The sequence below is a fragment of the Colobus angolensis genome, unplaced genomic scaffold (genome assembly GCF_000951035.1).
Source record: "Colobus angolensis palliatus isolate OR3802 unplaced genomic scaffold, Cang.pa_1.0 Scaffold62, whole genome shotgun sequence".
Classification (NCBI taxonomy): Eukaryota; Metazoa; Chordata; class Mammalia; order Primates; family Cercopithecidae; genus Colobus; species Colobus angolensis.
In genome coordinates this window covers 3,667,926-3,695,188 of record NW_012119821.1, presented here as the reverse complement: position 1 = coordinate 3,695,188, position 27,263 = coordinate 3,667,926, and the positions used below count along the sequence as shown (strand labels likewise).

General features: G+C 40.4%; 1 protein-coding gene and 1 long non-coding RNA gene across 3 annotated transcripts in view; one reads left to right on the top strand and one right to left on the bottom strand.

Moving 5' to 3' along the window:
- The window catches only part of SEMA6A (sema domain, transmembrane domain (TM), and cytoplasmic domain, (semaphorin) 6A), a 130,876-nt gene extending 103,757 nt beyond the window's left edge, over nt 1-27,119 (top strand). For both annotated transcript variants that reach the window (XM_011963672.1, XM_011963674.1), the window contains exons 19-20: nt 4,847-5,011; nt 25,062-27,119. In XM_011963672.1, the coding sequence (XP_011819062.1) occupies nt 4,847-5,011; nt 25,062-26,260 (1,364 nt within the window). In that variant the 3' untranslated portion in view covers nt 26,261-27,119. The remainder of the gene's footprint in view (nt 1-4,846; nt 5,012-25,061) is intronic.
- On the bottom strand, nt 916-25,375 carry LOC105527378. Its single transcript, XR_001004221.1, has 3 exons — nt 25,082-25,375; nt 22,960-23,149; nt 916-1,394 (listed from the first exon to the last, which is right to left on the bottom strand). It is a non-coding gene; the product is annotated as an uncharacterized LOC105527378 (long non-coding RNA).
- Nucleotides 27,120-27,263: the final 144 nt, after the last annotated feature.

Below are 27,263 nucleotides of genomic sequence, written 5' to 3'. Positions count from 1 at the left end.
GTATATCCAAGACAAAGGAATAGTGCTGATAACCAATAGACTCTAGCTCCTCAGCTGATACAGTGCCCCATCCCCCAAAATGCTGGCACTCAAGACAATACCCTCTGCTGGCGAAAATCTATACAGGACACACAGGTCAGGCTCTTATTAGACAAAAACTTTTCAATATGGTATGAAATTGGCCCCTGAAATTTAAGCTCAAAAAGAGTATGAATATTTAGACGTGTTTTCAGTGCGATTTCTTCAGAATGTAGACAAGGAAGAGTGACGCAGTGGAAATGATGTGCAAACAGGATTTATCTCATTGTTCTTGGTCTGAAATACGCAATCACTATATTAAACAAAGCTACTAAGCCCATAAACAGAATATTCTGAACTCTTCATGTAAGAAGTTGAAATGTAGCTGTTCCATTTACATTTCTCAAGGTACCCCCAAATATTTATTAGGGTAAACTATCCATGTGTTTTTTTAAAAAAATATGGTATGAAAAACATCTGTGTGATGGCAGATTTAAGCCTCTGCATTATAATGGAAGCTGCGACTTTCATGTATACACAGCCATTTTATAGTTTGGGTGTTTAAGATAAATAATCAAGCAACAGATCCAGGACAGTCTTTAAGTACAGAAGTAGGTAAATAAGGGAGGGAGAAAAATAAATTTTAAAAAAGGGAAAAGAAAAGAAAGAAAGGGGAAGGAAAAGAAAGCAATGCTGATTTATGATCCAAAAAAATAGTTCATGATGGCTACAAATGTGTTTAATAGCTCTTTGTAAACTCTCACTCCCTGTGTCAAATTAGCATACATAAAAAGCCTTTTTGAATATCTTAAAAGACTGGCTTATACCCTGGAACTGTTTAGGTATGGAAAACATTGCCTGGTTTCTCCTGACTGGTCCCCTTGTGAAGTAAGGCATTGTGGAGTAGATGAGCCCACAAAATTCATCCACCTTTAATGTTCCCTCATCTATGACTGAAACCAGAATATTGAACACCAAAGACTAGAAGAAAAATTGCTCAGGAGGCAAATGTCTAGCTTAGACTGCCTTGAGAAAAAAACCACACTTCGTATCTGCTCTTTTCCAACATGATACTTTGCGATCATTTCCTATAATCGAATAGTCTTTATCAGATATTGAGAAATTAAGATCTTGAAACAAATTGAACCAGCAACCTGCCCAGCATTCATCAGTCATACCAAGACCAATTTTAACTCCCAGGTAATTTCTTAAATAGATAGTATAATTAAACTATGGGATACTCTTATGAGCAAAAATCACTCCCAAGCTATGTTCTCTCTTATTTCCTTTACAAAAGGAAAGGTACTTATTAATGCTTCCGTATTAACACTTTAAGGGATGATGCTCATTCATTTTCAGGTCTTGGGGGGAGGCAACTAAAGAAGAGCTGGAATTTTCCTTTCAGCTAATGATCCTATCCTTTTCAGGCTAAATCTGTTCAGTGTGAAGCAGTTTGATGACTAATTGACCATCAAAATGAGGACTGGTTCAGACAGTACTTACAAAAATATTGGCAATTTTAAAAAATAAATCATTGTAAGGCATGTTAATTTTGGAATTAATAAACCCAGAATAGATTTCACTAATTCATTCAGCAAAAACTTGTTGAGTGGCTACTGTGCCCTAGGCACTATGCGGGGTGCTGTATTTGTAGCACCGAAAGAAGAAATAAATTGCTATTTTTATGAGCATGGATATAGACAAGGAAGCCAACTCCAAAGTAAAAAGTGCACCCACACTGTTTCTAGCTGTGTCCTCTGCATGTCCTGCACTCTGTGGCTGAGTGTAGGCTCACAGAGCCAACTACAAAACCAGAACTGCCCAACCTAGGAAAAGGGATCATTTCAATAAACAGTGCAGACTTTCTGCTTGTCAAAAGCTCTGTGCCACACCAGTTACATATGCAACCCCTTTTTAGTGAATTGGGTCCTGATTATTTTCCTTCTCTCTTCCTCTCTTGTATTGATTTAATGTCTCTGTTTTGTGTCTAATTGTCTACAAACATTGTTAATAGGTTAGAGTAGTATGAAGGGTGTCTAACCTCTGGAATTACAATGACTTGTAGATATAGAGAAACAACATGATGCATTAAAGTTAACTTTCAAAATATACCTATTTATTTGTATTTTATGAGAATGATAAAGTATAAGCTCAGTTGATTAAAATGTGACCTTTCTTATTGGACTGACAAAACCAAAATATAGATTTCAAATCTACTGACATATGATATCACATCCACAAATGTTTGCCTATTTTTGTAGCATGACTTTGGTTACAGAGTCTCTTAGGGATGCACAAAAATAATACAACCTTAAAAATCAGACTAGAAGAAGAAATATAAGTGGTTTCCTTGTAATATTTTTTTAAGCTTGCAGAGGTAATAACACATCTTTGAATTAAGACTGAGGACTCCTGCTTAATAGTGCTTTTACAGGGTGGTTCTAAAATTTTTGAGAATCAGGTATTGCTTTCTCTGACTGTTTCATTCACCACTGGCACGTGTTTCCTATCCTCAAGCATAAGTTTAAAAGATTACAAACCTCATGATGCTCAGTTTTTTCTTTCGAGTAAATCAGATGCATGGTTTCTCTAGATTTACATATAGAAAATCGAGATGTGGTGGGTATTAGACTAACACTTCAGTGATAGGAAGAAGAGACTGATTTCTCACATTTGTGTAAAACACTTTCCTACCTAACTACCATCTGGTCCACATTAATTTCCTCTCATAGCCATAGCTTTCCATTACCAATGAGTCTTCCATGTATTCACAGCATTTGGGCCAGGAAATCTTTCTACAGAGAATGTGTCCCTTAGGCATATATTTCCCCTAGATTACCGTATTAAGAAATGTTCTCCCTAAACCATACTTATGGCATTACCATAAAATTGCCCCTTGAACATAGTTAAATTGAAAGTGCTCAAAATGCATATCAATTCAGGTAGAAGAAATCTTGCTACTTGGAGGGGAGGTTTTTTTTTTTTTCTTCCTCACTTTCTCTTTCTAACTCCCTACAAAGCTATTTCTAATTGTTTGCTTATGCTGGGCACTGAATTTTCTCTTAGGCTGAGCATATATTTTATTAGAGTAGTCTTGAATTCAGGAGTGGAAAAAAATAAGTTATCTTTTAGACCTCAATGTAAGCTGAAAGGAAATAAAGGAACTTCTATATTTCCATTTCTCAGGCTGATTTTCCTGCCCCTGTTCTCTTATCTGTATCATGACATGAGATGTGAAACTCAGAAATGTAAAAACACAAAGTCTAGAATAAAGCATTCCTTGAATTTTAAATGAACATGCTTTTAGCAGCTGGATACGAAGCAGACTATTTTCAACGAATTGGATGTTTGAAGCTGTGTGAGAGCCAAACAAGTGCCATACAGAAAGGGACCTCTTCAATGCTAACAAAGCTTTGTGGCAGCATTTACGTGTGGTGGCTCCGTAGAAGTCACTATCGCATGGACAAGCCACTTGGCTTCCTTTTTTCTGCGGAGCAAAGTTTTAAGAAGATAAAAAGCTATGTTTGTTATATATGTTTTGCCTGTAATTTGCAATATTACAGTCTCCTGGGGGGAATCCAACTTCCAATAATAATTGTAGAAAAAAAAAAAAGAAGAAGAATGCACTGTACTTGTTCTTATAATCTGTCTTTCTAGAGGCCAATATTTTATTTATCATGTGCATGGTGATCATACTTCAAGGCTGGAGCTTTTGGAGTTGTTGTGAGTCTGCCCTACTTTCCACCAAAGGCACCAATTATACATGCACAGTAGTTGCCCTTATATCTTTTAAAAATTGTTCAAGAGGTTGCTCTATGTAAGCCAAAAACTCCAGTTGAAAATCACAAGGAGGTCATATTTTATTTCTGCCAGAGAGAACAGGTAGTAGTGCTTCTTTAAATCATTGTGTCAGCTTGGATCAAAGCACCTGATACAATCTGTATTTAACCTTGTGGAATGATGGAGGGAGAGCTTACGAACGAATTCACAGGAAATGGCTAGAGTTTCTACTGTAACTCTCAACCCAGCCATTCTTCTCGTATTATCCTATGGTAGCTTATCTGAACCTCAGAAATCTATCCTTTTCTAATTTGAATCATTTTAGTCAATGCAGCCTCAAAAACGGAAACTATTTTTATTGAAATAAGACACAAAAGGGACAGCCGCAATAGTGTGTAGCAGTTGAAGCCTCCATTCCAATGAAAAGACAGTGGGAATAGATCCCTTTGCAAAGCAATAACTACTCCCAGAAAGAGGAATGCCTGTGAAGTTGAGTTGAACCTGAAGACTAGACACACTGTAGAACCTCCATAGGAAGGGTGCAGAGTAACTGAGTTACTTGTTACAGGGACAAGACTTACCCACTACCAGAAACCCGCCCCATCAGTCACAAACGGGATTCCTGGAGTGGACACTTTCTGTGTTCAGTCCTGCCATGAAAATATCAGAGAAGGACACTGGCCTTTCTTGAGCACCTACTATGTGTCAGACACTATGCAAGATGCTTTCACCATTATGTCCCTATCCTCCCAACACTGAGAGGTGTCTTTATCCCCACTGGGTGCACAGGAAGAGGTTAAGTGATTCCCCAGGGCCCACCCGGCAAGTGTCAGAGATAGGATCTGACCCTTCGTGTTCTAACTACAAGTTCAAGGGGCTTTCTGCTGAACACACCCCACACCACCACCACCACTAAACTGTGTCATTTCTAGGGCGGTCTCCTCTTAGTCTTACAGCCAGGTTGGGTGTCCCAGCTCCAGGCCTCTGAGCAAAGGGAATGTGGGTCTCTCCGATGATGTTTTCCTAACTGTATTTGTGATGAAAACAGGGCACTCCAGTTCCCTCTTGCCCAGCACAACCACATCAGATTCGACGGCTCAAGAGGGGTATGAGTCTAGGGGAGGAATGCTGGACTGGAAGCATCTGCTTGACTCACCTGACAGCACAGACCCTTTGGGGGCAGTGTCTTCCCATAATCACCAAGACAAGAAGGGTAAGGCCTTGGAAATGCCTCTTCCTCTCGGGGGAGAGGGAGGGAAAAGTGGGGAGGACTGTGTAACTGCTTCCAGCTGAATTTTAGCAGCATTTAAGGAACCTCCAATGCGCTATGATGGAAAGTTTCTCGAAAAAGACTGCAACCCCATCCTCTATGTGAGGCTTGATCCTAAATTATTCTCTGACCAAGGAAAACCACACAAAACAAATAATATATCCTCTGAGCTTCCTCTACCCAAAAAAGGTGTGGCTTGGCCCAAAGCACATGCTGGCTTCTGACATTCCTTGCCATTCCTCTTAGTCTCATTCTGAGATTTTTGGACCCTCTTTTCCCACCATAATGTGATGGAATGCAGTTCGGGCTTTGGCAAGTGAATGCAATTGAAGTAAAGGCCCTGTTAATCAGTGAATTGAGAAATAGCAGGGCAAAGTCTTTTCTGGCTGGTAGCATCTCTCACTCTTGCATGGTGCTGAATTTGAATAGAGCCATGGTCCTCAGACGTACTGCAATTGCTCTTAGAGGACAGTAGCTAAGACAAAAATATGTTATTTAATCAAGCAGAATTGCTATGCATTTAAAACGGAAAGGAAGCCACGCTAAATGAAAGGGACTCTACTGTGAACTGTCCTAAATTCTCCTTTGCTTTCTTTGCTTAGCTGCAGACAGGAAATGTCATCTCTTTTCTTGCCATTTGCTGCTTCTGGTAACACATCCTACTTTAGTTGCAGCTGCAACCAAAGAGGCCTTTACTTGTCCAAAAAACAGTCTTATAAATCAGAGACTGAAAAGCCCAGTTATGTTGCTGAGCTGTTTCCCCCCATTCAGAATTGTTTACTTCTATATGTTTTCAAGAGTTTCATCCAAGCAGGAGTTTGAGTTTCGAGGGCAGAGCAGCCACCGTGACCCTTGGAAGATAGTCGCTATCGGGCCCTCCCCCAGAGTGCTCTCCATACATATCTCCATCTTCACTTTTAGACAATGCTTTCTGGTCAGACTCTCAGGCTACATTTTCATCTGCTGTTTTGCTTCTCATCTCCTGAGAGTGCTGGGCACTCTGCTTACTCTATTTGCCAAGTCACAATGTAAAGATGGAACCCCTTTTGTCTTGTTCTTCAGCATGTCCTCTTAACTGATTTTATTTTCTTCTATAGACTTCCCCTTCCCCTTAGTAATATGCCCTGCCTCAAATCTTTGTTTGTTTTTTGGGTTAGCTTTTGTTTTTTTGAGCTGGAATCTCACTCTGTTGCTTACACTGAAGTGCGGTGGCGCGATCTCAGCTCACTGGTGGCACCATCTCAGCTCACTGGTGGCACCATCTCAGCTCACTGCAACCTCTGCCGCCCAGGTTCAAGAGATTTCTCCCTGCTTGAGCTTCCCAAGTAGCTGGGATTAGAGGTGCCTGCCACCACGCCCGGCTAATTTTTGTATTTTTTTTTTTTTAGTAGTGACAGGGCTTTGCCATGCTGGCCAGGCTGGTCTTAAACTCCTGATCTCAGGTGATCTGCCCGCCTCAGCTTCCCGAAGCGCTGGGATTACAGACTTGAGCTGCTGTTCCCGGCCAACTCTTTTTTTTTTTTTTTTTAAGCTGGTTTTGTCTCATCAGCTTCTTTCTGTTTGAGGGATTCCCTGCTCTTTCCATCCTGAGAAAGCTCCAGATAGAAGAGAAACTGTCCCGACAGATTACAAGCCCTAGCATATACCATTATTTGTTATGTGTGGCTCCTGACCTCAGATGTGCTAGCCCTGTGTTCTCAAGAAGAGAAAACTTAGTAGAAATCACTTTGGTTTTGCCCACTGCGATTTTCTGAAACAAAATAAAACAAACAGCCTTTCCAATAAAGCATTAAATATGCCAACCAAGTATCTAGCTGTTGGTTGCAGTAATTTTCTTTTCACTTCGCTGAGAGGGGTAGCGTGAATTTTCTGTAATCGTTAACTCCCCCCAAGGAATGGAGGTTCTCAAAGAGTCCAATTAACACTTTGACAGATCATTTTAAAATTCGGCATTGTTCATTCTCTTGGGTCTTATTATATTGACAAAGCTGGAAGCAGTCTACATATTGTCAAACAATGGTGGCAGAGGTGATTGCATGGGTGTTTAACATGATCACTGTTCTTGTGCTAGTAACTCCTTGCCTTGCCCTGTCAAATTTGAGTTTGTTTTTTACCATTGGTTGTATGTTTGATGGGGCAATGCCAATGAGTTGTGCAGAAATTTTAAACAAAAGATGTAGCTGAATGTTCCTTTTATCATAGTTTTTATGATTTTAATTTCCATTTTGTTCCAAATTGTTTTTTGTTCAATGTTCATGATTTATTTTCGACTTCCGTTTTGTTTTGCCAAGCACTGTGTGGTATGACTTGGTGATGGCGTTACTCCGTTGGAAAAGTCTTGTTCCTTTTCTGACTCATCATGGCATCCCTTAACTTGAACCAATCTGTGATGCCCTCGCTTCTTTTCATTCCCTGATGTCAGTGCCTTAATGATGTCACATCCGTGTATGCAGCATCTCCCGGGATGCAAGAGTTTCATGGGTTTTCTAAGGGCCTGTGATGGGTGCTCTTTCTACTGGGTCGATTGTCTCATGAGAATGTGACATTTGTGTGCCCCAGCTTTAGGAGCTAAATATACTCTGGAATTGTTTCTAAAATCCATCACATTTCCCCACTAAGCAGAAAATGTGTCTACTGACCAGCTCGCTGAGGAGTCAAGTGCCCGTTGCCCATTTTATTATGGCCACTGGTAAAAAGGCCAGTGAGCAAGGCATGCCCATGGCTCTACTCTGCAGATATGCTGACTGCCAGTGAGCTGGTCCCATTCTTTGTCCACTTCATCCTCCAAACAATTCTCCATTTCCAGAGTATGTTGGCTGCGTTTTTCTTTCTTTTTCTTGCTATGTCTTTCGTCTTGATTTAATCCTGTGCGTACCTCACATTCTGTCAAAACACCCTTCCTCACCTTGCAGCCTAACCCCCTTCTGCTACCATTGTTCTTAGCCTCCCCCTTTCAAAATAACAGACCCAAGCCCTCTGCCCCTCTGTGGAATGTTCCAAGGCTCTTTCCTTCTACACTGTGAGTAGCATTCTGATGCAGTATGTATATACAGTCATACTAACAAAGCGTGAGAAGAGACCTGCACAGCACGCGGAAGCATTATCATAGAAAATGAAGTAATTTTCTCTCTCAGTAACTGGCCTTGCCCTTCATTACCCTACTGGCCTTGTCTAATGTCTCTTGTCCTTGCTGCTTTTCTTTAAAATTGCCTGATATCTTTCAAGCCCTGGGTTCATTAGTGAAAACACAGCCAACTGCTCTGTTTTATCTCTGGGTCCCTAGATGTCTGGAGCCTCTGGAGCGAGCCCTTTAGTCACCAAGCTGATAAATGAGATGCAGCCCTGACTACTTCTTTCTTGGTTTTGCCACATTAAAAAATACGTATTATTTATTCCTCCTATAACTGTTGAGGTGGTAATAGGTAGTTACAAAGGGGCTCTAATTACATATAAATAAGAAAGAAAACCCAGTTTATTCTTAGATCTGGCTTATTCCCCACCACTGCTTCCCACATCAAAAGAAATAAGAGCTTTCGTTTTTAGGCTAAACAATACTGAGAACAAATAGCCACCCTTGTGCCTCTTATTCCTTACCAAAAGTAACAATACTTTAAAGCTGATTTCCAAGAAGTCTGTGAGATATATAAGGAAATTAGCCATGTCCAGAGCAGCCAAGAGAGCTATGTAGCATACATATAAAATGTAAATGCTGACCACTGCTATGAGGACACAAGAATATATCCTGAACAGAATAAAAATCTCCTACTTCAGACTTTATTTTATAATAAAGAGTTATTGTGAGCTCTCAGAAAACAGACAAAATAGTAAATATAGAGCAGTTCCCATTTAATCAGAAATGCCAGAGTTATAGTATGCTTCTATCTTTTGGGAAATCCTTAAAGTGAGATATTATCACATTATTACATTTAGTCCAGAAAATATGCCCATTACAGACAAGAATAAGATATATTATAGAAACAGAATTTAAATTGGAGATTAAGTGAATATCCTAAAATGGATAGCAAATGTTGAATATATTTTAATCAGTGTACAAGCAATTTGTGTAAGCAGTTTTAGTTTGGGAAATAATATTCCGGTAAGATTCATAAGATCTATAAATATGATTAGTGTTGTCCACATCTCACAATCCTACATGGAATTTTATAAATCACAGAGGTTATCAATAATTCTCTTTATAGTTAAGTATTTATTCTTTAAATGTGCAGTACCCTACAGCAGTATTGCTTCTGAGGAAGATGAGCAGCACCTTACACGGGATGATTTAGGTGGCAGGGATGTGATGGCCTTCAAGAGTATTGAGTCATCTGGTGGAAATTTATGCCCTTTTCATTGCTCTTTCAGTCTTCTGCATTATCTTCTTGATTATGTGAAAGGAGAAGTCTCAGTTTGGTGTTTTCTCATTAACAACTCCCTAAACTTGCTACTTTCTCTTTTTGACAAAGAGAGAATGGGGCTTTGTCTTCCAGCTGCACCTAGCTGGAATTAACATTGTTTGGCTTTAAGTTAATTTTTATTTTTCTGGTTACATTTTCTCTTTGAAAAGTGACACTTTTTTTTCATTTGTGATAATGATACCAAGTTTCCCTTTGAAATACATTTTAAAGGTAATTTAAATAGAATACTAAGTAAATAATGCAGGAGTTATGAGGGATATAAAAATACTAAGTAAATAATATGGTAGGTGAGATTCATTGTTATGATTAAAATTGTAGTATTGGTAGTTGAATGACCAAAGTTTAGGTGACTATGTACTATAGCAATTGAAGGAGTCCAGTGAAGGTTAAACTATACCAAGAACTTTGTTCTGACATTTGGAAGAATGGGATTTGATGACCACTATACCCTGTCCTGGCTGGGTATTGCAAAACCAAGTGAATACATGCGTCACTCCAAGTGTTGTAATTATACAATCCAGTGCCCTTCTGATTTCTTTGCTGCCTACTGAACTTTGTGTTTGGGGGTGGAAAGTTTCGTGAAATAGGAATTTAAAGTAACATGGATTTAGACTAATAAGAAATTAGCCACTCTAGGCTTGTTAAACATCTGGCAAGTTTTTTCTCCACACCAGCAGCAAGCACCCTAGTGTGGTCTGCCGCTAGTTATTACTCAAATTGTGGCCTATGGAAAGTTGATGTTTAGCCTTTCCACTTTTCATCTATTTTGCTGATATCCATAAGGAATCTTGTGCTACACAGTGTTGCCCAGCCTGGCAATAGCCTACACTTGACCCTTCTCCTTTTCTCCCGTTCAAACTTTACCTATTCTAAGTTCCAAGCCTTCAGTGTCAGCTGTCTTTATTAACAGACTGAGAAATCTCATTTTAGGTGAGTATAGTTAATAATAGATCCTACCCCCTGGTTACTCTTACATTTTAACACTCTCCAATGCTTAAAATCTAATGGATTTGGGATTTTAAAGCACCCTGGTTCTCCCAACACAGAAGGTAATTTTTTGGCTCCTATCAAGTCATATGTAAGTGATTTTATGGACAGAGAAAATTATTCCTGATGACTGTAATAAAGGAAGAAAAATAGGCCTCTCCTCTTTTCCTGACTCTTAAACTTGGGCTGAATTTTCTCTGCCATTTCTTCAGTAATATTACTGTAACAAAAACATTTTCTGAGGTGTCTGAAGCAGAATTTATCACTGGCTCTGTGGTGCAATTTGGATGCCAATAAGGAGTAAGAGGCTATGTTAGAGATAGACATAGTTCCTGCCCAAGAAATATCAAACACCAAACAGATGGAGCACAGGTAGACACGAAAGCACACCAAAAGGCCTTTATGACTAAAATTCTCTTTATGAAATGCCAAAACCACACACCACAGACTTTAAAAATATATATTAGACAAGTAAAGACAACTTGGCTGAACACATCAAGGACGCAGAACTGTGAAACAGTTTTTCAGCTCCTTTCCTTCCGTTCTTTCCCTCAGTACCAGTATTACAGCAATAACACATCACTTGACAGGCAAGATGAGGAAAGTGATGGATGTTTGGTAAAGGAGTCATATTTAAAATTTTTGTGGGAGTGTTGGCAAACTCAGGCTTTTATTTTTTTTAAGCCTGAGCTTTATTTCAAGAAAAAACAAAACTCATACTAATTTGCATTCCTTTTGTTAGTAAAAATGATCCTATTGCAGTCATTTTTAAATGTGAGAGTAGAGCAAGGCGGTTTCAAGAAGACTTCAGCAAAAGGGCCTTTGTCTTGGGGAGTACTAATAATGGGAGGGTAAGGGTTTTCACTTCCACTCAACAATGGAAAATTAACTGAGTCCGGTAGAACGTGCATGGTCAGAGGCAAGAAACATGAAGAGATAGTGAATTGATTGTGATGGTTCCAAAAACTCTTTTGAATTAGAGATCACTTATTTCTGATTTTGAAGCTTAGAGGAAAGGTATCCTTCAAAGTTCATAAGAAATTTGGTACATAAGCTATTACTGTTGCTGACTATGAAAAATATAATACAATTCTTAATATTTAGTTCGTCAGTATTTTTTTATTTATAAATTGTGCTATACCTGCCCCATAAAGATTTAGCATCATTTTTATTACTCTAAATATTTAGAGATTAAATAGTTTAATTTTTAGAGAGTAAAGATTTACCATCATTTTTATTACTCTAAACTGCCTGTAATCTCATCTACTTAGGAAGCTGAGGCAGGGGGATTACCTGAACCAGAGAGGTGGAGGTTGCAGTCAGCCAAGATTGCGCCATAGCATTCCAGCCTGGGTGACAGAGGGAGACTTCGTCTCGAAAAAAAAAAAAAGAGATTAACAATTTTAATCGCTATACGTTTAGACTGGGTTTACAGAATATGTGTGGGAGTCATTTAAAGCATACTACTTGGGAGAAGAAGAGGGGTTGCTAGGCAAAATATAGGATGCTCAGTTTATTTGAATTGCAGTTACACCTGAATAATATTTTTTATATTGAAACAAAACTAAATAATTGTTAGTGTAAGTATACCCCAAATATTGCATAGGACATACTTTTAACTAAAACAATTTTGTTTATCCGAATTAACTGAGAGTACTTATACTCTTTACTACCTGATAATTCTATAGAAGATGTTACTGATTACTTACTCAGTGAATATATAAGATCTGATTTCTATATTACATTTGACCTTTAACTCTTAGAAATCTAGAATAACCCATATTCTGATATGTTTAAGAAAAAACTTTTTCCATGAAAAATATTCTTAGCATACTTAAGTTCAGAAAATGACTATGAAATATTATATATGTGTTTGAAATGTGATAAAGAGTAATTTAAAGATTATTACTGAAAACGGGCTTTCAAATGCCACTTTCAAGTAAGGAAGGCTCAGAAATCAAATTGTTCTTAAAGAAGAGCATGGTTAAAACTATTTGTTCTCTTATGTTTTACTTAACCTCAAAGTTTTAACAACTGTTATGTTAACCATATGTATTCCTTTTTCCTTCCTAAATTATATGGCTGCCCTCCTTTTTTTTTTTCTTTTTTTCATCTGTCATTTTCATGGCTTTGGAGGGGAAGAACTGGAATTCTGAAAGCACTAAAAAATAATAGTTTAATAATGGTGACAATCTCATCTCAAAGAAAGGCAAGACAGCAATCTTTCCTTTGTTTCTTTTTTCCTGCATTCACCAGAAATTGAACAAACATGTGCTATATATAAACCTTATGCTGAGTGTTACAGAAGATACTAATTTGAATTTCACGTAAACCTGGCATTCAGACAGCTTACAGTTTAGTGAGGGATACCCAAAGGTGATCTAAATGCTGGGGCAGAGTGAAGTCTGACAGTAAGGGAAGTCAAGGAAAGAGGGGGAGGGAGAGTACTAAGGGAGTCTAAGGGGAGGCACAACTAATTCCAAGTGGGGTACACAGGAAAGACCTTGCAAAGTCTTGAAGGAAAAGTTAGATTTCACAAGAAGAAGGGCATTCCAAGCTGAATAAAGTCCATGACCAAGACATCACACTGTGAAATGACAGAGTGTGATGATAAAGAGGCAAGGAGTGTGCGGTGACTAAAGTATATGGAGGACTGGAATGGAAAATGAGATTGAAATCATAGCCTGGAACCTTAAATGCCATACCACGGAGCTTTGGCTTTAGCGACAGGCAGTGGAGGATAGGAAGGTAGACGGTGGGAAGAAAAGGACCACAGGAGGGTAGAAGTGGGGAAAGACAAAGATAGCGAGATTGATAGGTGATACATATATAATAAATTGGTCATTTAATCATATTAGGTTATTAATTACATGTACACAATAAGTTTGGGAAGTGGAATTTTGCATCAATTTTGGGTCTAAAGTGTCTGTTACTACACATTGCTGGCATTTTCCTGGTAGATGCTTCTTGCCTATCTAGCTCTATCCTGGGTAAAACCCCAGGCAAGCTGAACTCCAGACTTGGGCTTCTTCCTCTCTTTCGTTAAAACAGTAGGGTTCAGCTGAGCATGGTGGCTTGATTAATAATATAATCCAGGATGCCACTGTTTATTTTTACTATATTAATATTTCTTGGTCACCTATGAGAAAAAGAATCTACATGTAGTCTCCGGCTTTTCTTTGAGAGACTGAGGAAAATGATATTGTGAGCGAGTAAGGTGCTGGGCTTTCAAATGGATGGTGCGGGTCTCCATGTTTGAACGTGTGCAGGGGGAGAGGGTCCAAAGCCGAGAAGCCCACGTGGGAGGCTGTAATTGTTCTTTCAGTAGTGTGGGCATAGATGTAGATTTGATCTAATTAATTTTGTATCCTTTTGACAACTTGCTGAATTTATCTAAGGTCTTGATGAGATTATTGTGGAAAGGGTAAAAGGAAAAAAAAAGTTAAATGTCAGCCATGTAGAAAGCTGTTTCATCTCTCTGCCTGCCTGAATTTGCACACCAGTATTTGAATTTTCTTTTCTAGGGATACCACTAACCTTTTATTTTTTAACCTAACATTCATTTTCTCAAAAAATGAAGGACTTAAATTATGATTATGGAGGCTTGAACTTTTGCTTTTAAAACGCCAACTTAAACCTTAGGGTATTAAAAAAATCAATTCACCTTCTAGAGGTGCTTCTCACCTTTAATCTCTCACCACTTTTTCAAGCTGCATCTACTTGACATGACACTTTACCCCCACCCTTTTCCCTCAGTCTCTTCCCATTCTCTCCCATCTTTTCTACAAAACACACACAATGACAAAGTTTTCTGACAGCTTAATGGAACTTTCAAGGACTACGGGGACTAGGTTAAGTGTGATCTTATTAACAGAACATCTGGAGTAGTTAAAAATTTGCTCTTTAATTGGTTCAGCGGCACCGTGTTCATCTAGATTTTGTTTTGTCCTAACAATAAAATTGTGAAGAATCAATTTGTAGTTTGCATTATGTGGAAAAGTGGGAAAATAATATTCGCTTTGTCTCAGACCTTTCTTTCTGATAGCCTAATTTCATCAAGTTTTTTGTTTTTAAAGGCTTGTTAGAAGTTTTACTTTGCAAACTTCACTGCTCCATAGGCAAACTAGTCCACAGAGGGCAAAACAGTGGAAATCAGGTAATTTCCTGAGAATAGGTTCTCTTTTCTTGACATTATACATGAGAATGGCCTCAAACTACATAGGGCTTGCTCAAACTAACTACATCACACACACCGTTATCCTGGAAAGACAGAGGATGAAAAAGCTGGGTTCATTTGCTGGTTCCAGGGAGATGTAGGTTATGCAAGTAATAGATAAACTCTTGCAAAGCCTATGGGCTGCTCTGAGGGACTGAAAGGAGCCATGTGAACCTCACCATATGTAAATCTCTTAGCACTTTAAATTGTGGAAACGCCCTGAAGTAAACTACTGAAATGCAGTTGGATGTATTAAAATATACTGGGTGCACAGTAGATGGGATCTTAATTGGTGTCAGAAAGCCAATTACAGGCAATGTGAAGGTTTGTCACCCTTAATTAATATTTCTTAAGCTCTTATAAGTCTGTAGCCTGACAACTATCTTTGTAAAGAGATTCATTTTTAATGGCGTAATAAAATTTTTTCCACTCCAATTATTTTCAAATTTCATATTTTTCAAAAGGATGCATTCCTTTTCAAACAGATATCTGCAATTACTTTTTTTTTTTTTACTGAAATCAGAGGCAGTCATGAACTGTATAGAAATAATGGAAGTTCGGTATAGTCAACCACTGACAATGCTTTATTAGGAAGGAAAATGGTGTCGAGAAATTTATAGGGCAGCAAACTGCATTATGCCTAACCTTTTGGACATATTAAAGCATGTCATTTCCAGCCTTACAGCCTCTTGTTATTCATAAATAATAGATAGCACTGGACACAATCATCTGACATTTGTTAAGGTAATAAACATACCCTAAGTGCTGATGGGTCTTGCACTCCATGATTTAAAAGCACACAGCAGAAATTTAATGTAACTTAAAATGTCTTATGTAATTCTATGGATTTGCAGATTCAGTTGAACTCAGCAGATCAGTAAGCACAGAACTCTGTTGAGTGAACTGTTGTGCTAGGCATCTTTTATGATTGTAAATCAGGACCTTACTTTGGGGAATGACACCTGAACTCAAGTCCCTCTTTTCACCCCGGGAATATAAAGGAGAAGAACCTTCGTGAGTTTCTTTTCTTTTGTCTAGTCATGCAGAGATGAAGGTAAAGATTTTGGCATCCCCTAAACCATTCTCAAATGTTGCTTAATAGCTGTAAGTTGACATGAGGGAGTGAGTTTTGAGATGATAGTAGATGCAGGCCTTTAAAGGAGGCCACTCTATCCAATGGTGGGCTCCATCAAGCATTCTGCTGCTTCTGCACTTGAGAACCAGTTATGCCTGGGGTGACCCAGTCTAGGACATATGTGAGCTGTGTGGTACCAGTCACTATCTGATGGCCACAGTTACAGACATGAGGAGTATCAGAAATTCCCCTCCATGTTTTCATACCAGAGCAAATAGAGACCACAAGCATTTTTCAGCCGTTTTGGTGCAAGCAAATTGGGTTGATTCTTTTGCAGGAGTAGCAGCACAGTATTTTGTGCTATATGCCATGCTTTTGACAGATACCAAGGGAAAGTGTTAGGAATTTGATTGTCTTTCCAATAAAACAAGGTCGATTTCATATTCTTGATCAGAGCATGATAGCCACAGTAAAGAAATTACCCAATGAGACCTATTAAGGACGTAGAACATACTTTGAACACCAAGGAAAACTTAGTGCATTTATTTATTATTTATTTTACAGATTATTTTGAAAGTCTGGCTATACACTGCCTCAGTGGTGTCTGAGGTTGGACTTTAAAGCTAAACATTTAGATGTGTTTTCTGGAATATTATTTATGGCATTTCAGGACAGCATTTCTCAAGCTTTAGGGAACATAAGAATCATCTGGAGGCCTGGTTTCTGGGCCTAACCCAGAGATTCTAGTGCTGAAACTTTGGGCAGGACTTGAGGATTCTGTGTCTCCAACTAGTTCCAGGTGATGTTAATGCTGAGTGGCACTGATTCAGGACATTTTCCACATTGCTGATGGGTTGTCTTATTTAAGTTCACTAGTCAAGCTTTTGTTGTAGTTTTAAATCCTTATTTTTCCACTCTCGGCTAACACAGTTGAACCCTACCAAAGTGTTGCCTTAAAATAGTCTAATCTTGGACGCTGTACAAGACAGGCAACTTGTCAAACATTCTAGAAACACTGTCCTTACATTATTAATTGAGCATTAACACATTTTCTGCACAATGCCAACTGCTTTGTGTTCGTTTATTCAACCTATTTCATCCTTCCAACAGTGCTCATCTTATAGCCAACACTACTGGGGCCTGGAGACCGAGTGACATGCCCAAAGTCACACAGTTAGCTATTTGTAGAGCCAACATGCAAACTCAGGTCTTTATGAGCTCAAAGTTTATGTTCTTAACCAATAACACCCAGTCTCATCTTTAACTAGATCTCAAGAACTACATTTCTAGAAAATTCAAGTTGGAAGATTTAGCAGTATTGAACCAGACCTGTTTCTTCATATCTGTTTTATCTTTGTTTATAGAGAAAAATCAAAGCAAGTAATCAAATAATCCAAGCAAAGACTGGCCCAAATTTCACAATTTTTTAAGGAGGTCCACTTCTCTATTTTGTGGTTTTGATGCCCTATGAGAGAGTAAAGGAAGAAGATGGGACCAGGAAGTTGGAAAATAGAAATGCTTTGTCTGGTTTTAGAAATCACTTAGACATTGTGTTTCTAGTCTTATTTAAGAAAACTGATGAAAGAAAACTTCAAAAAGCAGGAAAATACTCCTTGCAGACTCCGCTAAAACTTTGCCAACATAAAAGAATCATTACCTTTACAGGGACAGTAACAGTTCTAACACATGAAACCACAAACCAACATTCCAGGGCATGGCTTTTAAAAATTATCTTATCATGACTCTCAGTCTAGACATCAGTCCGTGCTCTGGCTGTAGCACTCCCATTGGCAATGCCATTTCTAAAGCAGTAGAGCAGTGGAGGAACAGTGAACTGAGCGTTCCCAGCACACAGGGAAAAATGAAGCTGTTTCTTCTCTAGAAAAATGAAATCGAATGAATTCCAGGCTCATTCTCCCTTCCATTCCTGTGATGACATCCCAACAAAAAATGCATCACTTTTAAAGGCGATGGCAGTGGAAGTGGGTTCGTCTACAGTCAACCACACCAAGCATTATTTCAATATGTGAGTTTTAAAATAGCTTCTGAATTGAGGATATTAAATAGCGAGGCCAGGAAGCTACCTCTACTTTGGCATGGTCAGTCATTAACTTTATATATCTTGAAGACCATGGCGCCTCCTGGTACCTAATCTGTAGCCTGCCAGGAAACACACACACACACACACACACTCTCTGTCTCTCTCTCAAGGGAACAGGAAAGTCTGAGTTATAAACTCCAAGCCCATTTCCATGGCTGCTGGCATGTCAGTTTATTCCTAAGCCATCTGGTTCACATTATGCTGTAAGACAAGAAGAAGGCTGCTTCCTGCCCAGATAACCACAGAGAGTTCCCATTTCACTTTCAGTGTGGTCATCTCGATTGGCTGGGGTGTGGCTTTGAGAATAAATTGTATCCAGTTAGGGTTTTTCCCGTTTGTTTTCTTCTCTTCTTAATAGGGATTACAGCGGGCCCTGTGTGGTTAGCGGGGTGATGCTTGGCTCGTGATTAGTTCATTCATTCATACTGTCTTGCAGGACCGTGAGCCTGGCATTCTGTTGCAGTGAGATTTGCAAACAAGAAAAATTGGGCTGTTAGATTCCATTCACTCAAGTTGTTATGAGGATTTCAAGGAAATTGTAGGCTTGTCTTACTATAAAGCAGAATCAAGAATCTATTTTTAGGGGATCCTACTCCGGGGCTTTTCTTGGTGTTTTGCCATCTTTCTTAGCTCTCAGACCCAACACAAACCCTCTCCGGCTCAGTGATGGAGGAAATGTCCATCCTCCTTTTTACTTTGCATATTTCTCTAAAGGACACAGGGAGGCTCTGTTGTCTTTGTGGTCACCGGGTCCGCTTTACACAGATGCCTATTAATCACTTCACTATGGAGACAGACACATCCATCATATCACAGTGGCTCAGAAGCAGGCCGTCCAGTGAAAGGGGGTGAGAGGGGAAAGTGCACACTTAACCGTTTCGAGTTAGGTTACTGGCTGCCTGGGTCTTACACACTTAGGGTGGTAATTGGGGTGGGAGTGAGTAGAGCTCCTCCTTTGTGTTTAGCTTAATAGGTGTGATTGCTTTTACGTATTTTTGCTTGTCTGTTTTGCTTCACATTTTGATAGGACAGGTAACATCTCCCAGCTGTTTGTGTAAGGTACAGGGGATAAGTAGATTGAAAGCTTTAATTTTGAAAACAGTAATAATAAATGCAGGTAGACTAGCTGTGCTTTTGATGCAAGGATACTGACTCTTTGAAGCCAAGAGTTTTTCGATAATGGATTCAATGTGGAACAGAGCAAGCTGAAAGTTAGCTTTCTCGGGCAAGAGAAACTGCAGATAAATTAACCAAGAACTTTCTTTCTATGAGTGGCAGATCTTCTAAACCTCTTTTAATCATTCAAGGCTGTCCACAGCCTTCCAAATGATGTTTCTAGCTCTTGCTCTTATATTTTCTCTATAAGTGCTCATTCATGTATGCATTCCTTTACTATTTATTTAAAAGATATTTACTGAGCACCTTTCTGCCTGAAGATTCAGTGATGAGTTTTAGCAGTCCAGGTGAGAAAAACAACTATCATACTAGTGCTGATTTTAGGATAAAGGAAATGCAGAGCTCTGGGGACACTTGTAGAAGGAAGAACTTACCTGGCCTAAGGAGTCAGAGAATGCTTCCCCATTTAAGCTGAGCCCTAAAGATAGGGTCTGATGAGTGGGAAAGTGAGTAGGGATATTCCAGGCAGAGGGAACAGCCTGTATGAGAGCCATGAAGCAAGCTAGAGTATGGAAGGATGGCTCATGCCTATAGCCTAAGAGACTAGAAGGGAGTTAGACTATTTGCTATTACCACGGCCTTCCCTTTCCTTCCCTCCAAGCCTCAGTTCTTGTTGCTCTCTCCACTCCAGCTAAAATCCTATGCATCTTTAAGGCTTAGCTCAAATGCCATCTCCAATGTAAAGCTTTTGGCCACTGTTGAAGCAGAAGTGATATATCTCATGACACAGCCACACTTTGGATGGAGTTGTGTGCAAGCACTTGCCTTCTTCCCTGCTGGTTTATGCCTCATTCATCGTTGTCCTTCCCCGACACCTAGAGCAGTGCTTGGTAAATGTTTGCTGAAGGCAGCCACAAAGTTGCTCGGAGCCAAAACCTTGTTATACTAGGAGAGTGATAATAACGACACAACCCAACCCTAAGTTAGGGGAAAACATCATTTCTAAAGCAAAGTGTCTCAGAGCCTGGTGCTAGGTTCCCTTTGCACAGAATAGTATCCGTGAGCAGGGCTACTAGAAAACATTTTTTAAAATAAGGAATGTAGTGTTTGATATTTCAAAATTTATTAACATGGTCATCATAGGAAAAGTCAGAATTGTACTGGGCTTCCTCTTGGTTTACAGTTTATAGTTGTTCTTATTTTGAATCACATGTTGCAGGGCCTGGGGGCGGGGTCCTTCACAATCTTTGCATTGCTTTGGACTCTAAAGAACTTCAGATTGCCTCTCTGAGGCCTCCCTCCAGCATCTGAAAACTCTCACCTCAGGAAAAGAAAAAAAACCAAAAAGCAAAAAACAAAAAACAGTGGAGATTCTATTCTTTCTCAGTTCTGCCAATTTAAGACATGATTTCAGAGAAATTTCTAAGCCAGGGTGTGCCTTACTTCCTGCAATAGGAAGGTGGAAAGAATAACCATTTAGTACCTTATGACTGGTGAGAAATAGCTGGTGGTTAATGAATCAATGCAAAGGATTTTTCAAATACTGTTTTCATTACTAATGCCCCATTTTCAACTGGTGAGAGCAGAAGAGGATGCAGGGGTTGGAAGAGGAAGGAATTTCAAGACCTTAGGGTAGAGAAGCCAACTCTGATTGTTCTCTCTGCAGTGGGAGGATACCTGAGGAGGGGAGTCTACCACCCTCCAAGGGCCCTTCACTTGCCCAGGGCTTCCATGCAACATCTGAAGCAGAGGATACTCAGCTCTAGCCTGTTGCCCTTTGCCCTTTGCAGGGATGCATTTTTTTTTTCTCTAATTATTCAGTTCCACTGGAGCACTCAGTTGTTGCAAATAACCCATTTATTGTCATCGACTCTTTTGGATTTTTCCCAGAACTAATTTCATTTTTGAAATAGTATCTCTTCTTATTGTTTTCAGCAAATTACTGAGCACCTTTATAGATTTATTTTTATTTGTCTGATAGATGTTACTATTAATGTTCTTTTATATGATTGGATGTTCTTTTATATGACTGGATAGAATTTATTTCCCTGACTTCAAAAGCAAGGGGGTAGTCACTCTAAAGATGACCCACTAAGTTTAGAAGTTCATTTAAAAATAGCTCTACAATGTATTGAAAGGCCATTTATTCAGCAATCATGTATTGAGTTATCCAACTAAGAACTCTGTGGATGGCAAGGGTTATAAATGCAGAAAAAATGTGGTACTTGCCCAGGATTGGTATTCCACTGAGAATCCAACTATAATTGCCAACATTTTCCACTTTTGTTGTTTTAATTATTTCAAAATTCAGTAACTATAGGCATCCTGAAACAGTATGTGTTCCCTTACATTGCTTCGAAATCTCATATCACCTTTTTGCCTGCATTTAGAAGGCATGAAGTTTAGACCTGGAAGCACAGGTCTACTCCTCTCCAGTGGGAGACCAATAGCAAATGGAATCCAATGGAGCAGCTGCAACTATGACTTGGAAGCCCTCTGTGAGCCACTAACCCACCACTCCTCCTTTGTGGCTTCTTTTGAGCTTTAGATTTATCCAGCAAACTACAGCATTTAAGCTCTTTCCTATTTTTTATTTCCTTTGATTCTTGTAACAACCCAGTAAGGCAGTAAGATTAGGTGTGTTCACCTCATGCTACAGATTAAAAAACTGAGGCCCAGAGATGTTAAACCACTTGCCAAAACGTCACTGAGCCAGTAAGTGGGAGCCTGCAATTTCAAGCCCACTGAGATCTTCTCTAGCTGCTTATATCACCACCACTGACAAGTCTGCTGCTTCCAAGCCTTCACAATGGCTATGCCACAAAGTTGACTTGATCATTTCTGTGAATGCTTCTTTGGTCTTTTTCATGACACAAGCAGAAAGCTTTAAGTTTGAAAGTCATTTCCAAAAATAACGTTTACCTTATCTTCTTCAACTGCACTTTCAACTTACTCTCTGATCTGTTTCTATCTTTGGACATTTCTGAATTTACACAAGCAGATGAGGAAAGCCCTGTGCCTCCCCATGGATAGATGAAGAGATGCAAAAATGTTTTTAAGGCCACTCTTTATATAACAAAATGAGACAGGGGAAAAAAATCTGTCTGAGATACCATTTTCCTGAAAGGTCAGATCCTACTTAACTTGTTAACAACCAAAAACCTGAACTCAAATATCATCCACTAAAAAAGAGTTCTTCCCAGTGAAAGAATAAGTAGCTTTCATGAGTCCAAAATAGCCAAGGACCTTCAGACATGAAAGAAGAATGATATTTGGGAGCTACAAGTAAGGCTAAGAAGCAATGGATACATGTGAAAAATTTGCAATTCTCCCAGTGAAACCAATGAATTGCTCTAGCTTTACTCTTTCCACGTTCCTTTTAAACTGAGAGGGCAATTTAAATAATAGAATGCCAAAGTCAATTATAAATAGCTTCCTATTATAATACACATTTATTGGGAATATCCAGTCCCCCTAAATTTGGTTGTCTGGAAGGGTTTCATGAAATACTCATTGCCATGAAAAACATACATAATACACCCCTACCCCATCACTGGGGTCTAGCCTGTGTTAAACTCCCACTGAAATCACCAAGTCAGTGAGGGAAATTAAAACCCATTTTATCCACAGGTGTACATTTGTGTGCAATTATATGTAGGGGGTTAAAAATGATGCTCAGTAGAACCCCATACATAATCAAAGTTGAAGAAAAATCAGTTGCTATTTTAGCATAATAAGGAAATGCAAATTTAAGAAAGAAAGAAAATTTTCATTAGCACACTAACTTGGTGAATAGGTATGAAAATATATTTGAAAGCAGGACACCCCGCTGTTTGGGGAGCTTCACACATAAAAGGTGTGAGTTACAGCCAAATTTTCCGGCTGTTTTTTGCCTCTCAGTTTCTACCCCTTAAAAGCTGATGGAGATCAATCTGGAAATATTTGAAAAGCATCACATTTGGAAATTATTTGATATCTTACCATCTTGCACACTCTTTCCTTATGGTGAACTGCCTCGACTGCCTTTTATTACCGAGGGTATTTGTTGGATCACAGAATCTTTATTTCTTAAGAGATATTTGCTGCTTCTACTTAAGTCACAATCCTTTGTCACAGGACAATCATTTCCACAGCAACCAACTGTGATGTCACAACTGAAGGGAGGAGGACCCTTAGGAAGGAAAGAAAAAGAGAATGTACTTTTCAGGCTAAGGTTTCTGGGTTTTAAAACCATCACTTCAGAAATCAAAATATTTTAGCAGAAGAACCCCCATGACAAAGCTTCAAGGTCTCAGCTGTGACAAAGACAACATTTCAGTAGAAGTTTAAGGGTTGCGTGTTGTGGGTTTGGGAAGGGGTAGAGATTTTTATTTCCTTTCATTCTAATTCTGTGCCACTGATACCTGCCAGTAAAATACATTAAACATATTCCAGAAAGAGTTGATTTAGTAGATGAAAAATGTGTCTCCCGAGACCAGAGAAGGTACATTTTCTGTCTTGCTATCATTTCCATAATAGGAACAATGTTTACATTTCCTCAGCCCATGCAGTGCCTCTAATGTATTCGTGTTCTTTCACTCTCCAGAGGCAGGAATTGAGGTATTTGAGATTTTATTTTTTAGCGACTGCATCAAGCACTTAAGATCTGACAATTGTGATGTGTATTCTCACTTGGCATTAAAAAATAAAAGCTTCAGTGTTTGCATTTGATTAGAGTCGCTCAGCTGGGTGGCTGATTAAGCAGGAATAGCGAAAGCACCTTCCTTCAGAAACACTGAATCCTGGTTAATGTAGTGTAAGATTATGGATGGGTGTAGTCACGTAATTTTTATTAAATTGAAGAGATTAGCTTTGCTGAAAAATCTCACTGTGACAGCAAACTCTAGGTGCAATAATGGGACCTAACACTTAAACCCACTACAGGGCCCCAAACGGTCTTATTTCTAAATCTTCTTTCAGTTCCAATGAGAGAGCTTCATTCAAATATTCAGCATATTCACCTGAAATTGAGTTTGCACTGTTTTTTTTTTTTTTTTGAGAGGTGATGCAAAATCAGCACAAACATTTGTAGTCTGTGAACTTTAGCTTTATTCTCTCAGTGTAAATAAAAATGATACACACTGTCTTTCCTCTAGTTGCTTGAAAGGCAAACATACTTTTCCCCAGACAGAGGCTCGGGCGGCCACAAGGGGGTCATCGGAAAACATCCCAACTGGAAGCCTCGAGTGTTGTGTGATTTGTTCGTTTAACATGCGTAAAGTTGTTGCCTCTTCCTCCAGACTCAGGATAACTTGGTTATCCCAATTCTAGGAGGGGAAGATTAAAAAGACATAAAGAGGGAAAGAAAGATAAATAACTTTTGAAAGCCAAAATCTCCCATATTCCACGGAGTGAAGCAGAGTAGAAAGTGCAGGTACTGGGGAGAGTGAACAGCACTTTTCCTTCCTTCCCTCCTTCTTTCCTTCCTTCCTCCCTTCCTCCCTCCCTCACTCACTCACTCGCTCTCCTTCCTTCCTTTCTTTCTTTCTTTTTTGAGGTGGAGTCTCGCTCTGTCGCCCAGGCTGGAGTGCAGTGGTCTGATCTCTGCTCACTGCAAGCTCTGCCTCCCAGGTTCAAGCAATTCTCTACCCTCAGCCTCCAGAGTACCTGGGATTACAAGCCCCTGCCACCACGCCTGGCTAATTTTTTTATTTTTTTATTTTTATTTTTATTTTTTGTATTTTTAGTAGAGATGGGGGTTTCACCATCTTGGCCAGGCTGGTCTTGAACTCCTGACCTCGTGATCCACCTGCCTTGGCCTCCCAAAGTGCTGGGATTATAGGCATGAGCCACGGCAGCCGGCCTGAACAGCACTTTTTTAGACAACAAAGAAGGCTACAAATGGAGTCTATTTACATACTGCACACGAGGGGATTGGGGAGGATTAATTAGTTAATGTTTGGCAAGCGGAGCTTGGAAGACAAGTTGTGCAGAGGTGCTATTGTCACTTATTACTGTTATTAATTAACAAGGTGAATGCTAAACAAAAACAAGCCTCGGGGTGTGCTTTCATTTCTTAACGCCATATGCGATGTCTATTGCAGGAGTGATTCGGGAAAGTTACCTCAAAGGCCACGACCAGCTGGTTCCCGTCACCCTCTTGGCCATTGCAGTCATCCTGGCTTTCGTCATGGGAGCCGTCTTCTCAGGCATCACGGTCTACTGCGTCTGTGACCACCGGCGCAAAGACGTGGCCGTGGTGCAGCGCAAGGAGAAGGAGCTCACCCACTCGCGCCGGGGCTCCATGAGCAGCGTCACCAAGCTCAGCGGCCTCTTTGGGGACACTCAATCCAAAGACGCGAAGCCGGAGGCCATCCTCACGCCACTCATGCACAACGGCAAGCTCGCCACTCCGGGCAGCACGGCCAAGATGCTCATTAAAGCAGACCAGCACCACCTGGACCTGACCGCCCTCCCCACCCCGGAGTCCACTCCAACGCTGCAGCAGAAGCGGAAGCCCAGCCGCGGCAGCCGCGAGTGGGAGAGGAACCAGAACCTCATCAATGCCTGCACAAAGGACTTGCCCCCCATGGGCTCCCCTGTGATTCCCACGGACCTGCCCCTGCGTGCCTCCCCCAGCCACATCCCCAGCGTGGTGGTCCTTCCCATCACGCAGCAGGGCTACCAGCACGAGTATGTGGAGCAACCCAAAATGAGCGAGGTGGCCCAGATGGCGCTGGAGGACCAGGCAGCCACCTTGGAGTATAAGACCCTCAAGGAACATCTCAGCAGCAAGAGTCCCAGCCATGGGGTGAACCTTGTGGAGAACCTGGACAGCCTGCCCCCCAAAGTTCCACAGCGGGAGGCCTCCCTGGGCCCCCCGGGAGCCTCCTTGTCTCAGACCGGTCTCAGCAAGCGGCTGGAAATGCACCACTCCTCTTCCTACGGGCTTGACTATAAGAGGAGCTACCCCACGAACTCGCTCACGAGAAGCCACCAGGCCACCACTCTCAAAAGAAACAATACTAACTCCTCCAATTCCTCTCACCTCTCCAGAAACCAGAGCTTTGGCAGGGGAGACAACCCGCCGCCCGCCCCGCAGAGGGTGGACTCCATCCAGGTGCACAGCTCCCAGCCCTCTGGCCAGGCCGTGACTGTCTCCAGGCAGCCCAGCCTCAACGCCTGCAACTCACTGACGAGGTCGGGGCTGAAGCGTACGCCCTCGCTAAAGCCGGACGTACCCCCCAAACCTTCCTTTGCTCCCCTTTCCACATCCATGAAGCCCAATGATGCGTGTACATAATCCCAGGGGGAGGGGGTCAGGTGTCGAACCAGCAGGCAAGGCGAGGTGCCCGCTCAGCTCAGCAAGGTTCTCAACTGCCTCGAGTACCCACCAGACCAAGATGGCCCGCGGCAGAGCCGAGGACGAGCCGAGGACGCTGGGTCCTCCTCTCTGGGACACAGGGGTACGCACGACAATTGGGCCGCGTGGTTTGGTGAAGGTTTGCAACGGCGGGGACTCACCTCCATTCTCTTCCTTCACTCTTCCCCCACACCCTACAATAGGTCGGTCCCACAAAAGACTTCAGTCATCATCACAAACATGAGCCAAAAGCACATACTTACCCCATCCCCCATACACACACACACATGCACACAACACACACACACGCACAGAGGTGAACAGAAACTGAAACATTTTGTCCATAACTTAACGGGACGTGGCCACACTGGGTTTGCGTTCCAACCTGCAAAACACAAATACATTTTTTAAAACCATGAAAATTTAAAAAGACAAAAAAAAGAATTCATTGATAATTCTAACTCAGACTTTAACAATGGCAGAAGTTTACTATGCGCAAATACTGTGAAATGCCCGCCAGTGTTACAGCTTTCTGTTACAGCAGACAAATGCCATGTTGGGCAACTATGTCGTAGATTTCTGCTCCTCCTCTCTTTTAATGAAATAACGTGACCGTTAACGCCAGTAACTCTTTATTTATTGTTCACCCTGTTTTTCCTTAAGGAAAGGACTCTTCCAGATATCATCCTATGAACAGCTCTTCCGAAAGCCCACTGAAAGTTAAACTATTTAACGTGAAAACCATTAACTGGAATAATTGAGTTTCTTTATTTTTACAATAAATTCACTGAGTAAATAAGTTGGAGCTGGAATTCTGAGCTTTGTGTTTGGACTGTCTGGTCTGTAGCTAAAGGAAAAAGTCAGGAGAGGAATATTTATTTAAATCTATCAGTTCATTTGCTGGTCATGTCTCTGGCCTATAAACATGCAAAAACATTAATTC